A 14,560-nucleotide genomic window follows, 5' to 3' on the forward strand; every position below is an offset into this window, starting at 1 on the left:
GAACTACCCCATACAATCCGCGCGGTAACGGACAAGTCGAACGGCTTAACGGTACTCTTTGGAAGTCCATCACTCTGGCGTTGAGGACCCAACAACGGGACATTACTAGATTTTTTGCACTCTGTTCGCTCCTTATTGTGTACCGTTACTAACACAACACCACACGAAAGATTTTTTAACTTTCACCGGAAGTCAACGTACGGTACCTCTCTTCCGACTTGGTTATCGACTCCAGGCCCCGTTCTGTTAAAAAGGATAACACGTTCCTCCAAATATGATCCGTTAGTGGAAGAGGTGGAACTTGTTAACTGCAACCCGCAGTATGCCCGCGTTCGTTTCCCGAACGGAAGGGAAGAAACTGTTTCTCTTAGACACCTGGTACCCAGAGCACAAAATATCTCAGATGTCTGTTTAACTGAATCAATCGAAAGTGTTGTGGCTCCTCCAGACGAGACTCAATCACACTCGCTTGATCCTCCGGGAGGCGAAACGGCACCACCAGAACAACCCAGTGAAGTTCCAGTACAGTATATCACAGACCAACAACGTCTTCGACCGTATAATCTTCGAAACCGCGAAGCCTAATCTATATTCTCCTGATAATAATCCCTCCGGCGGAGAAGAATATTATATACTAACGTTGTGTTTAACTTTTTACTCGCTATTCGTTTCACTAATTGTGTTTCCTAATGTTCTAGCTGATGTACTGAAATTGTTAGAAGATTAAAGCCAATCATTCGGCAATCCTCGTTATCTGTTTCTGGCACAATCATTCGAGTGCGCACCAGAGGCTAGGTGTAAGGTCCCCGAACGAAACCCTACATCTTCCCACCGCCTTGTGGGTCATGAGCTCAATGTGGGATATCTCAACCAACCCCCCTTCCTCGGATTTGGCAAACAGGAAGTTCTTTGTCCACCAGAGTCCCTTCCTAACCCCTTCCCACCGCACAACCAAACCTTACTGGGTTATTTGACCATCATTTATCTAACCGGTGGATCTTATGCATCCCACTGCCCATTGGTAATAAACAAAATATCACGTCGCTAGATCCACGAGCTCCTTTCTACATAGGAGCTTTTATTAGCCTTACTCCACGTCGAATTGGCCAACAAGAAATACCCGCTGAAAGCTTATGTTTTCTTTAAATTTATACATGCTATGTTCCTGCATTACGCATACAAGACCCAAGCTTGATTATAAACGCCAAGGATGAACTCATCTCTTTCGCATTTTTTCCTCCGTGTGTCCAATGATCCAGAAGCGATGACTGGCGGTATATATGACGCGGGAGTTTCATTCGGCCCCAGAGCTGAATACGCTTTGCTGGATTGGATCCCAGTGAACAGTCGTCCTTCCACCGGTTATCAGGCTCAATGCCTCTTGATATAAAAACGGTGCTCGTTTGTGGTGTCAGCTTACACCGCAACGGATTTCAGTTCTGACGCTGATTATAAAAAAAAGTCGTCCTTCCACCGGTTATCAAGCTCAATGCCTCTTGATATAAAAACGGTGCTCGTTTGTGGTGTCAGCTTACACCGCAACGGATTTCAGTTCTGACGCTGATTATAAAAAAAATAATCGCTCAGATGTAACGCCGTTTTGGTGTCTAGCTGCCATGCCACCCGAAGAAAGCACGAGGGCTGGGATACTGCCAGGTTGCCCAATCCTAGGCAGGGGAATTCGAGAGGCGGAGGTGGGATTCGAACCTCGGACCTTCCGGTCAGTAAATTCGCGCCATTACCACTTGGGCCATCTCGCCCCATTCCACATCAACAAGGTGTTCGTCACGCGCTTTTTGAACATCGGGGTTTTGGAGACCTTCCAGCGCCCATCATGATTTCATCGATCACGAAGTTAAACAGGAATGAGGGGAGTGGGCATTCCTAACGAACAGCACGTTATGTACGGAAGCTTTTGGGCAGCTCACCGTATACTCTCACACTTCTGGAAGTCTGGGAATGCAAACGGCTTATTATGTTCACGAACTTCCGGGGTATTCCCTGGTGGGCAAGCGTTTCAAGAAGAACAGACTGGTCAACCGAGTCAAGTGCGCCTTGGAAATCCATGTACACTAGAATTGTGGGTCGTTTATACGTATGGCGTTGTTCTAGCACCTGACAAAGTCTACAGATTTGGTCAACACCACCACCACCATGCCGGAATCCCGCTTACTGCTCTCGAGTCAATGTTTCACGAGCCACCATAAGGCGACGAAGTACCAGTGACGCCAACAGTCTCGTTACGATCGGGGCCAAGCTGGTCCCCCTGTGCTTGCCAAACTCAGTACGAGCCCCTTTTTTGAAAATGGACACTGTCACCGAATCTACCCAGTTGTCTGGGACAGACTCCTTTTCCTAAATGCAAGCAAACATATCAGACAAGCACTGACTAAGGACTTCACCCCCTCCTTTGAACAATGCGGATGGAGGGCATCCGGACCAGAGGCTCGGTGGCGCCTTAGAGAACATATGCAGTCATAAACCTCCGAGGCCGTAGGCGGTTCCACTTTCACCATCCAGGATTCTACGTTGCCTGTGGGCTCCAGACGAGTGCGAGCTGGTGGCCATGACAATTTTTCGGAGTATTCGACTCACTGGTCGAGGCCTTCTTTTGAGATATTCACTCCATTCTGATCCTTGGTAGTTTCGCTCACAGGTAGTTTCCGGGGACCGGTCGCACGGACCAGCTGAAATAACCTTCGAGCATTACAGGCTGTCTGTCTCCACCACACTTCACGGTCGACTTTCACGCTCAACTTCGCTTGACATATGATACGCTAAGCCTTCCAACTTGTGCATTTATATCTCTGGCAACCAACACAATATCTGAGCTTTTAGTTCGCTGCAACAGAATATTCAGGGCGTCGTAAAATCTGCATTTGATCGTGTCGGAGCTACAGTCAGTTGGGGCGTAGGCAGACAGGATAAACAGACATCTATCAACTTGCCGCTTGTGAGACTCCTTCACAGACGTTGCCAGGTGAACCGCACAGAGGCGACTATCAGCAGATATCCGGTCAAGCAAGGATACTTCCGCCCGAAGCAGCGGTGTTGAGCACTGATGTCATGCTGTCGATGATGTTGGTGGTGACTTCCACCCGGTGACTTAGGAGGATACCACCCCCTGCACATCTCACCGCAGCATGATGACTTCCGCCCGGTGACTTAGGAGGATACCACTCCCTGCACATCTCACCGCAGCAGCCTCTGGATCACCAGAGGTGCGCAGTGGAGACTGATGGGGTAGTAAGCTCAACCACCGTGCTTGCATCTCTAATTCTTGTTTCTTGGACACAGCACGCATTGATGCCAAGCGATTTGAGTGCGAGAGCAAGAGCAGCTTGTTGTCCAGCTTGCTTCAGAGTGCGGACATTGAAGGTGACCAGATAGATCGGACGCTGAGGATTGAAGATGGACTTTTAGTCACTTGAGGCTGTCGGCGCCATGTGACGAGCAGACGCTGCACGCAAAACCGATGCATGACTAAGGGAGTTCTCAGTCCTACAAGGAGAAAGTTATTAATGAGGTGGGGAGAGGGGGAAGAAAAAGTATGTGAAAGAGAAAGAAGGGAAGCGTCCGTAGTAGGCTGTTTTTGCTCACCCGCCCTGTTGTGTGCAGTGTGAGTGGTGACCCAGCTAGTGGCACCACGCGGCGGCCGACATGGCATGGGTGTATTGTTATTTGTAAGTGACATAGTTGTACATCGTGGTTGAACATGGGCTGAAATACTGTCAGCGCGCCCACACCTAGACAGGAGGACGATTAGGGTCCTCAACCAAAGCTTTTGGCTCAAAAGCCTAACCACAAGCTAGCGGTATTTGGCGGGAAATACATAGCATCGCCATTTCTACGGAACAAGTAGCCACATGTTCCAACCCCCAACCTGGAGGACCAGGAGACTTTGTTCGTCAGACCTCTAGCCATTGACCAACCTGGTATGAGAGACTGAGTGTGGCGGGGACACCCCCAATATAGCTCAGTGGGTCGCTTAGGTGTGCAAACTGTCACACCACGTTAAGGTCCAGCCTCTTCGTGACGGTCTTTCCGACTTCTACGATATAATCAAGTGACCGCTGGACATCGTCGAGATCGCTATCCATAATTGATGCCTAGAAATCCGTACCGGCAGGTAACGAGTAGGACGGTGCACTGATGTCTCCCAAGTGCCAAATATTGAATAGCCTAAGTAAAAACCGAGAGCTCTGGTGAAGATCGAAAGCTCGGGAAACGGAGAGAGTCTTTACTACCGTAAACAACCGTTCCCTATATCAACTGATACGATCAACTGGCCCTAGGAAAGTAGCGATCAATGAAACAATAAATGTAAAAGGTGGCTTAATAATTCACTGGCAGAGAATCCGGTCGGAAAGAGGGACCGATCACTTCGGAGAATAGTTCAGCTGATCTCCTGCAACAGCATCTGGAGATATCGTATACGGGAATGGAATGTAGACCTTAATCGCCTGTCAGTAGAAGATATAAAGTAGGAAATATCTGTACTGAAACGTGAGAAGCCACCAGAACCTGACGATGTGTATCCAGTTCTGTTCACAGAAGATGGCAACCCCTTGTTGGTCCATCTAACAAAGCTCCTTGGCGCGATATGGAGTGGGGCCAAAGTGCCTACAGAGTGGGGTATGTCGACAAGTATTCCTGTTCACAGAAGATGGAAACCCCTTGTTGGTCCATCTAACGAAACTCCTTGGCGCGATATGGAGTGAGGCCAAAGTACCTACAGAGTGGGGTATGTCGACAAGTATTATCTTCAAAAAGGGCACTTGGACGCTCTGTGAAAACACTTTGGCATCGGAAGTTCTCTCCTGTGTTCTCTCTTTTGAGGTTCTCTTCTTTGAAGTTTGTCTGAACACAGGGAGTTAGACGCGTGAAAGCCATTTTGAGTTCCGTCTTGCAAGAGGATGCGTCGGTCACATTTTACCCCTCGACAGATCTTGGAACAGGGAAACTGTTTCCAGCGCCCAACGACGGTTGTTTTTTGAAAGTTGCCATTGTCTCTGTGGACCGTCAGGCACCATGGTGGAGCAAATGTGTCCCTAGGAAATTCTTGACCCTGTACGCCATCTAGGGCCCTAAAATATTTCTTTTTTTTACAGCGTCACCGCACTTCCCTTGCGCTCTTCAGTTCATCGGTTACGTGCGTTAAGGGCAGGTCAGTTCGAAATCTGTGCACGGCAGGTGCCTGTGAAACCCTCACGCCTATCAGAAGTGTCGCTACAACAGAGTGCTCACAATGTGTGAATCACTTCTTCTTGATGACACCTTATACGAGAGGTTATCTGAGGTGAAGAAACCTGTGTTTATTTTTGATTGGCTGCGTTCTTTGGAAAAAGCATTGCCTAATGTGGACAAAAAGGCTATTCGGGAGGTGCAAGAAGATCTCGTGCAACAATTATTGACCCATCTCTCGCGATCTCCAAGTTTTCCCACTCACAGGCTAATTGGTCGTTGCCTTGCGAAACTTTTTCTTGTTGGAGATACGCTACTCCTGTACACTACCGTAAACACATGCAACAGTCTTCTTAAGTCACGTGACGACGGAGCTTCGACTACGAATGGTCGACTAGCAGCTCTGACGTGTCTGGGAACGGTTTACAAATGCCTAGGCAGGATGATTGGACGTTCCTTTGATGACAGTGTTGCACTTATTGTGAAGTTAATCAAACAGGTAGGTCTTTATAATGTGCCTGTATTCAAACATGTATGCGGCCGGTTTACGAGGTTCTCCATACAGACCACCGTATCATTGTCGGGAATACATGTAATCGATCCCTAGACTTTGCTCTAGTAGCGTCTTCATTAAAATGTTTGCTGCTGCGGCAAATCCCGGCTAAAGGTTAAGTAATTTTAGATCAGGAACCAAGGGTGCATTCCGAGATGGCTCCCGCCCCGCAGTGAACTTTTTCTTACTGAACGATTTGAGTAATTATCCCAAGTTTCTGCGTTGGCCGAGTGTCGAAGCATAAATGAAGGTAAATTTAAAACACTGACAATGGATACTGGGTAAACAAACGAACGAAAATCTTCCCTAGCTTTGCCGCATGTCTCTGTAATTGTGTCCGCTTGTTTTGATATCGTTAAATGATCGAGTTTACAATGCCATATTGGATACACATTGTTTACTGAGATCCCTTGGCGTTGCTAAAGATATCGTTTCAGTATTCCTTGGACCTAGCTTAGAAGACTTGAATAACCTACTCTCGTTAAATCTGTACGGATACCGTTTGCACTTTATTCCCCTGCCGTTGGTGTATCACACCTCGTTTCCTCCAGTTTGACCTAGCGCTTGGCAGCAATATAAAAATGGCAGACACGCTGTACTACGTAGTGCGTGCGTATCCAATGTAGTTAAAAGCAAGTTTTCTAGGGACTAATTGGGGCAAATTCACTGCACTATGTTGCCCAGTCGATCTTGTCAGTGATATACAAATGACGACTTTCAAGGATTGGGCGCCTCCAGAGACCTTCAGCACTCACCGACCAGGTTTTGCATCTGTTTGGTGGGATTCCGGGAGGTTTTGACGTGATGAACTCTTGTTTGTCGCCTATGTAATTTCATTACCAAGTTTCAATGTGTGTTATTGCTTTGCCGTCCACGATTTACATTTTACTGTCCCTACTATGGATCCTGTGCATTTTGAATGACTTAGCAGGCAGCACCGTTCAGAGTGAAGCATAATTCAAAGTTCTAAAGTGGATAGTAGGATTTTCTGTTTCCCACGCTCCGTTGCTTTGCGTTCACCGTAGTCCTCACCGTATTCCAAGCTGAAGCACTCAAGTTCAGATTTAGCTCAAGCTCAGGAAACCACCATCCTTATACGCTCCCCCTACTAACTTGCAACCCGAGCACATACAACGAAAATGAGAAAGTAGACGCCTCAGGAGTTACTCGAACTCTTGTTCCTTTGCTTGCTGAGCTAGCGTGCTCTACCAGCCGAGCTCTTTGGAAGCTGCCCCGTATCAAAGATTCTGCATGGCGTTCACACATTGGCAAATCGAGTTGTGTGCCGAAATCATTTTCTATGGTATAGGTTTTTACGTTTCATTCACTACTGGAGGCCAAAAAGTGACCGGTGCTCGGATCATTTTTATTTATTATACTGGGTAGCTTCAAAACACCTTGATTCATTTATTTAATTTTTGTAAATCACTTGCAAGGTTTCGCCACTCTAAACGCAAGGTTTCACCCTCTAAACGCAACAAACCAACTTCCCGCTAGGTCTCTCAGCTAATCCTGACCTGTAAATTCTTCTTTTTGTCGCTGTTTGGCAACCTGTAATGTGCTCCAAACTCTAACTGGGGAAAACCCAATCATAGTAACTTGGATGTCAGGTTTTCCTCGATTGAAATAGTCATGTCTTGTACTCAGATAAATGCACCGAAAGAGGCCGCGGACCTCGGTCGAAAAAAATACACTTAGCTCTTTTACCTAGGAAAATTTCTGGAACTACCAAGATACCCTTAGTTTGCGGTTGGAAGGAGTTCCACAGCGAATGCAATATAGAAAACCATTAGCCAATCTCGAGTTTTTGACGCAGGTTTTTTCCAGGAGTATATTTGTATATATGCGAGTCGATTCTAACCGAATCTAACTGTTCTGTGTTGGGGAGGATCAGGTGGGCGTTGCTTCACGTGTTTTTGCGTGGAGATTCGCATAATTTGTATAAATATTGGGATTCATTGATTGAATGATCACTGTGAGCAGTTTGAACAGTTCTGAAAATCTGCTGTTTGTGGACAGATATTGCTAGTATGACCGGACGAATAGCCGAGTAGAACATGTGATGGAGACACTCAGGATTTCCTCGTAGTACGAAGTAGAGACTGCCACACTAGCCCCGTACTACCCTGTTTATCTCGGTAAGACGGCAACGCTACTAGGGTGAGCCGATCGCTGAGTGATACTGGTTATTGCACCCTCACCACATCCCAGTTACTGTATTGCCGCCGTGCCCTCCCTGAAGCACTTACAAAGTCAACTCATTATGACAAATCAGCTGACCGAAATTACGTTGTAGGAGACTAAGGGAATTGGAATTCTTCCCATAGAAGTGTGCAGCAGTCAGGGCCTGGATAGTTTCCGCAGAGGTTTTTGGTAGCACCTGCCTGTTGTAGAATATCATCGGCGGTACTGTAAGAGTATTGTCAGCAAATCCGACCACAAGTTTGGTGGTTGTGTCCAAAGGCCTTGCAAGCACCTCGATTCCATACTACCGACCAATGGTAGATGATCATTCGAGTGATATGAAATCAAGAGTAGTAAACTCCGCTGGTGCTTCTATGTACCTGTCAAATCTTTCAGCATACAAAGAAATAAGAATGTCTGCAACACGGTCCGTAACATGCACTACATAAGAGAGTTGAATTATTTTCCGATAAGGCATATCCGAGTCACTTCTCATTTGAGGAAAATGCCGTAGGACAGACTGAATTTGGTCCTCCTCTTGAAACCCGCTGTCTAGAAACGACTCGACCTTATTGATCACTGATATGTCTAAAACGCTGTCATCCATGTATTCGGAGCTTGTCCTTTTTAAACGCTTTCGACGTTTTGATTCTTTAACCGTCTAATCCCGTTCGTCAAAATGGTTCTTTTACCAACGAAAACGCGTAGGTTGATATTAAAGTGCTACAAGGTTTTATTTTAAACTGCTTGATTATTGATAAGTGTACTTGGGGTAAATAGTGATCTGCCAAATCTCGGAAATTTATAATTGCATGTGTCGTACCAGGGCGCGAGATGCAGTCTGAAACCTTTCTGATAGGTTGGATGTTTGAAGTCTCCTCTAGTCTGTGATGTTTTAAATAAAAGAAGAACCCACCATTTGTTGCACAATTGCGCGAAGACATCCGTTCTCATTGTGCTATATTCTATGATTTGGGGCGAGATGGCCCAAGTGGTCAGACCGTGAATTTACTAACCGAAAGGTCTGTGGTTCGAATCCGACCTCTGCCTCTCGACTTCCCCTGTCTAGGCTTGGGTAACCTGGAAGTATCCCAGTCCTCGTGCAACCTTCGGGTGGCATGGCAGTTAGGCACTGGAAGGGTGTTACAGCTGAACGATTCCATGATTGCAAGTTTTGCGCTATCAATTGCCAGCTCATGGATAAAACTCTAGTCCTTCTTCTTAAAATGCTTCTCTTTTCACAGTCAGAATCCCAAGTCAGATGTGAAGCAATGAACACACTGTGCAGCCTGCTAGAAGGCGTAGGTTCAGCTGCGTCAGCTTCTTACAAAGAGATCTATAAGGCCGCCAAATCTTGCATGACAGACCGCGTGCTTTCAGTTCGTGTCGCTGCTGCGAAGGTAAGCTCCAAAGAGTGGCTATCAGTTTTCACTATCATTGTTCTCGATTTTCATCCACATCTTTGTTCCCTTATCTTACAATCAACGCCTACCAAGTTACCAGGTCTCCACATTCATATGCCGAATTTACCTGACTTATCACTTGGTTAGTGCGCAGCACATGTGCCGAAGTAGGTTAACCGCTCATGACTCCCTGATTAAGCGGCGCCCCAAACGGTTGAAATTTTCTGGATTATTTTTGACCTTGTTGCGGGTGGTGGATCCGAATGTTCACAGAAAGTCAGATTCCTAGGGAATTCTGCGCTTAGGTTCACTTAGGTGAACCACTCCAATGTACACACATTCACTACTGCGAGGATACATCTCTCGGGCTTAAACTAAACTGATAGACATTCGTCACATAGATGTCCCGTTACTCATGGCCGTCATTTGATACCGTACACACAATCGGCTTCTGACTTCTTCACCCAGTGTGGTTTTTGGCTTCAATACTCATCGTAAACTGTCTATCTAAAGATCTAGTCGGACGTATGAAACTGCCGACCGACCAGCTGGCTGATAGGCTACAATACACATCTGCATTTTGGGAAATGGTGAAAATGTCTTTCCACCCCTTGGTAGACGGAGGAGACTCTGGATTTCTTCTCATGCTTATTCTGTTCCTTGCTGCTCCCTGTTCCAGTGTATGAACGAACTGGCTAATCATTATGCTCCGATACATGCCAACGAGTTGGAGGCTACTGTCAGTTTGTGTTTCCGATGTATGGACGGATCTAATTACGCAGTGCGTTTGGAGGTCGCAAAGCTACTTGGAAACGTGTTGGCTCGGTCACAACAATCTATCCATTCAACATTCTCTGGACTTGGATTATCCGCCGCAGGTTTGAGCGGCTCTGCGTCCACCAGCACACGTAAGTTCGAATCGCGCTGTGCGCTTCCAAACTAACCTCTGTATCACACTACAGAATGTGTGGCACAGTCTGCCACTTTGTAATTTCGGATTTCTTTTTCGTGCAAGTTTTTGCCTGTTCTGAGAAGCTACCAACTTGTCTGAGTTCCATGAAATGATTTGCAAGCAGGCGTTGGACCGATTACTCATTCTGCAATTTATGGCTCCTAGAAATCAGCAACCAGATCATACGGGGCATTATATCTTTACTTCGTATAAAAGACGTGCCGAATATTGCTCAGCGCATGTGCCCGTTGGTGTAAGGTGGTTGACTCGCGTTTTAGTTCACCCGTTGCTTATCATTATGGCTTTTGTGATTGTTCTTCACCCTGGTGTCCACTGATTCCATACTCTTATGTAAATACATGTCTCATTGCTACTATGTCCTTGAAAAATCCCTCCAACAGAAGCTTTCGTTTAGCACGGTCAATCTCCGAAGGTGTTATTGCATTCATTGATGGATACAACCACACTGTATGCTGAAGACCCAACTTAGCCATAGGCCGTTAACCCGGAAGTAATCACCTACACTTCCAGTCACCTGCTTATTTCACAATAACACTACGAACTAAATCTACAAATCGTTGTCCGTAAGGTACGCTTCTGATGTTGCTGCATTGATGTTGGCAACGGTTCGCTGGTGCGTTCTGCTACATAAGGCTCAACTTATTTTCTCCTGTCAAATCGTTACCCCTAAATTAGCCACATAAGCAATGTTTTCCAGAGTTCACCAGAAAAAATAAACCACTCCAGGCGTGCCCGGTCAATGCCGTCCGTTGCTTAATTTCAGGCGAAATGTGCAGTTTGTTTGGCAGCTGTTTAGTTGTCACTGAGATTAGTTCGCCTGGCTCTCCGAAAAATAGGGCATGCTAATGGAAATAGGCTGGATACTTCTCATTTACCGTCAAATATTTACATCAAACCAAACCAAAACCCTTCACCCAGTTGAATTTTTAACATGAAAGAGAGCGGGAATTCAAGTGAACGACAGCGTTGTCCAGTCAATATTCACTCTTGAAATTGATTGTTGAATTCTCGAGCCATAGTTTTCCCGCGACAGAAGGGTAATGAGATAGAGTGGATGTAGCGTAGCCTATCGAACATTATTTCTTGTCAGATTGTTCTGATCCATCATCCCGGGTTTTCAAACCGAAATGTCTTCTTCAGAACAAGCCTAGCTCGTAGGTTTTCACCTTGGAATCTGCTAGCTTGCTGTTCACATTAGGAAAACGTGAACCAACTATCCGTGGCAGAATATAGTTTCGTAGTTCTCCCGCCACCACCAAATGTGTACAGATGGCTATAGTATTCAGCTCCCGACGGTCACATTTTGCGTATGATTATATTAGGAAAGTAATATTCACATCTGCGATTTATTCTGGACCATTATAATGACATTGAGGGCCTAAGTTATGAAATAGGTACCCTCAACATTCGATTTCTAGCCGGCCAAGTGTGACGTGATATAAATATGCCCATCAGGACTGCCTTTTTTGCGCCGCATGATATCTACCGAAACTGAGAGTTTGTTGATGCGGCATCACGTGGTTGAGTTTGTAAGATTGGTGGTTAAACATGGTATTCTGCTCGTATCCTGCATGTCATTCAAATTTCATTGCGACAGCCAGAATTTCGAGTGCAGTTTCCAAACATCCGAGCCCAAATCGAAATACGCGCCTTTTTGTCACTTGTCGTTCCAGTTAGTTCTTAGTATAGAAATTGAATGATACGGTTTTGTGTTTGTTGCTGCCTCGGCCTTTGAGGTTAAATAAACGAATGAAAGGCAAAAAAATGGTCATAATCGTTTTACCTGAGGTTGAGATAGAATCGGGTTTAGATATCTTTTAGGACTGTTCTTGGGCTCGTAGGCTCCAGCTGCCTCAACGTTCTTTCGAATTTGATGCGAGTTCACTCACCGACTTCACCTATTCTATCAGCCTCTTTGACACTGCCTTCTAATAATGTGTATCACAGTTCGGTGGGCTTGCGGCGGTAACGCATCTGTATGAAACGACCCGGTGTTTTTCTATTGTCCTCTCGTCTCAATTACATTTGGACCACTTACTGCTTGTAATTGGATATCAGTATTCCCCTTGTTTACCCATTTTCATTTGTTGGTTTCGATATGTGAGCGAGTCGTAGTTCGGTTTTTCATCGATTGAAATGTCTTATACTAGTAGTATTTTTCTGCGCTACTTGTTTTTTCCATAGCATCGCGTTCCAAGACTGTCCCTCTCAACGACGCCCTGGCTCTACTGGCCACAGGCTTCCTCAAGGGTCCTGGAGGATTTTTGAAGGGAACCAGCGCCAGTGATATGATCAAAGGTACAAATTCTGTCAATCGGGAGGTTCGCATTGGAGTGACCTACGTGAGTAATTTTGCCGCGAAGGTTTTATTTCCACGTACACTAAAGCACATTTTGCCGATAGAGAAGCTACCAAAATGTTACTCGGTCGTGCTTGACTGCCGAAATTTGTAAGACGCATGGAGGCACAATCCCCACCTCGTTTCCCAAACATGAACAAGAGCGACTGAGCTTCGTTTCAGAACGGTTTGGTAAACAATCGGTAGTTTTCAACCGGTCATCGTTTCGTATTTGACACAAAAGGTTCATCAGACCAAGTGAGCGAGTCACCAAGTTGACCAAGTTTTAGGGCAGACGGAGAACCAATTAGTAAGATGTCTTCAGGTTAACGCTCTGGATCTGTGTTAAATGCCAATTAACGGTCCTTGTCGGTTCATTTTGTCGCCTAGATCCTGAGGAAGTTTCAAATTATCTCCTATTCGGTTTAGTTCTTAGTTCTTCCATTTCAAGGTGCTTTAAGTGATGATTCACCTTGGGTCTTTGTGGGCTTGTGAGTGTTGCGACAATTCAGTTGAAGGAGATATTGCGGCTGCATCCAAGTCACAAATGACAACGTACGATGAATGGGGCAGACGTACCGAGGGAGATCTGTGCACTCTTAGCCCGTTTTGAGTTAAAACTCTAGTCGATTCTCGTATTTCTGGTTATCGTTTTAGTCCATCTGGCGTTGCCGCAGCAAAACCGAAGGTCTATTGTTTTGTCTAGATTGGATTGGTTATTTCAGTAGTATGCCATCCAGGGTCCGGTCTGAACGTTCTTGTCCAACTGATCCATGAAAACCATGTACATTACAAGTTCTCCAGTTCGTTGTAGTTGCACACTTTAACGGTGAACTGACATTGTTGCATCAAATTCACATAATCCCTGCAAAATTCTAGTTCCTGGAAGCCACGAAGTAGGCAATAGCTTAACCAGCAGGACGTCGCTGCGACCTGGTAGGATAGCTTGGTAGACCCCGACTAAGGAAGGTCGATTTGAATTGGTCCACAAGATAACGTGCTACGCAGAGCGATAATGTTAGACTGGAAAGAAGTGAACCCCTCTAGATAACGTGGCAGAGCGATAATGTTAGACTGGAAAGAAGTGAACCCCTCTGGAAACTAAAATTTAGATCGTAATTGGGGTGCAGACACCCACCCAGACGTATATATATATGTATATATATATATATATATATATATACCTGAGGATGAACAGCCTTTATATGTAGACATAAGAAGCAATTATTATGGAATAATAGGCATCAGTGCTTCTGCATCACCACCAACACAACCAATGCAGCTGGTTGGGAAAAAGCGCCTGAGTTTTTTCGACAGATTTGTGCAGGCAACTGTTGTGGCCAGAGTATTACGCCAGTACAGTACGATGAAGAAATACATCGCTTTTGCCAGACTTTTGCCATATCAATTTTTTTTTGAACGGGATGTCATATATCTCTTCTCGAGCGCAGTAATTTAGCTGCCGTCAGGGTACCTAGTGTCCATATGTCAGCGGATGGCTCGAGCTTACCGTGGTTCGAGCCCAGTCCCAGCATCTCAACCACTGCTGTCTAAGCTTAGGAAACCCGGCAATATATCAGCCATGGCAACTAGGCACTGAAAGGCCTTTGCAGCTGAATGGGGTCAGCGGTTGATAAACATACCTTTTGAGAGGAATTTTGAGTTATTTCCTTGCTATTCGAAAACTGTTTGAATAGATGTATTCCACACACACACACACACACACACACACACACACACACACACACACACACACACACACACACACACACACACACACACACACACACACACACACACACACACACACACACACACACACACACACACACACACACACACACACACACACACACACACACACACACACACACACACACACACACACACACACACACACACACACACACACACACACACACACA

General features: G+C 45.7%; 1 protein-coding gene across 1 annotated transcript in view; it reads left to right on the forward strand.

Moving 5' to 3' along the window:
- Nucleotides 1-5,014: 5,014 nt before the first annotated feature.
- Nucleotides 5,015-14,560, forward strand: part of T265_00837 (hypothetical protein) — a gene marked incomplete at both ends in the record, with an annotated part of 68,894 nt that continues 59,348 nt past the window's right edge. Inside the window, 4 exons of the mRNA XM_009164709.1 lie at nt 5,015-5,683; nt 9,166-9,321; nt 10,004-10,232; nt 12,482-12,639. Of these exons, the coding sequence (XP_009162973.1) occupies nt 5,249-5,683; nt 9,166-9,321; nt 10,004-10,232; nt 12,482-12,639 (978 nt within the window). The remainder of the gene's footprint in view (nt 5,684-9,165; nt 9,322-10,003; nt 10,233-12,481; nt 12,640-14,560) is intronic.

Source organism: Opisthorchis viverrini (assembly GCF_000715545.1).
Source record: "Opisthorchis viverrini unplaced genomic scaffold opera_v5_8, whole genome shotgun sequence".
Classification (NCBI taxonomy): Eukaryota; Metazoa; Platyhelminthes; class Trematoda; order Opisthorchiida; family Opisthorchiidae; genus Opisthorchis; species Opisthorchis viverrini.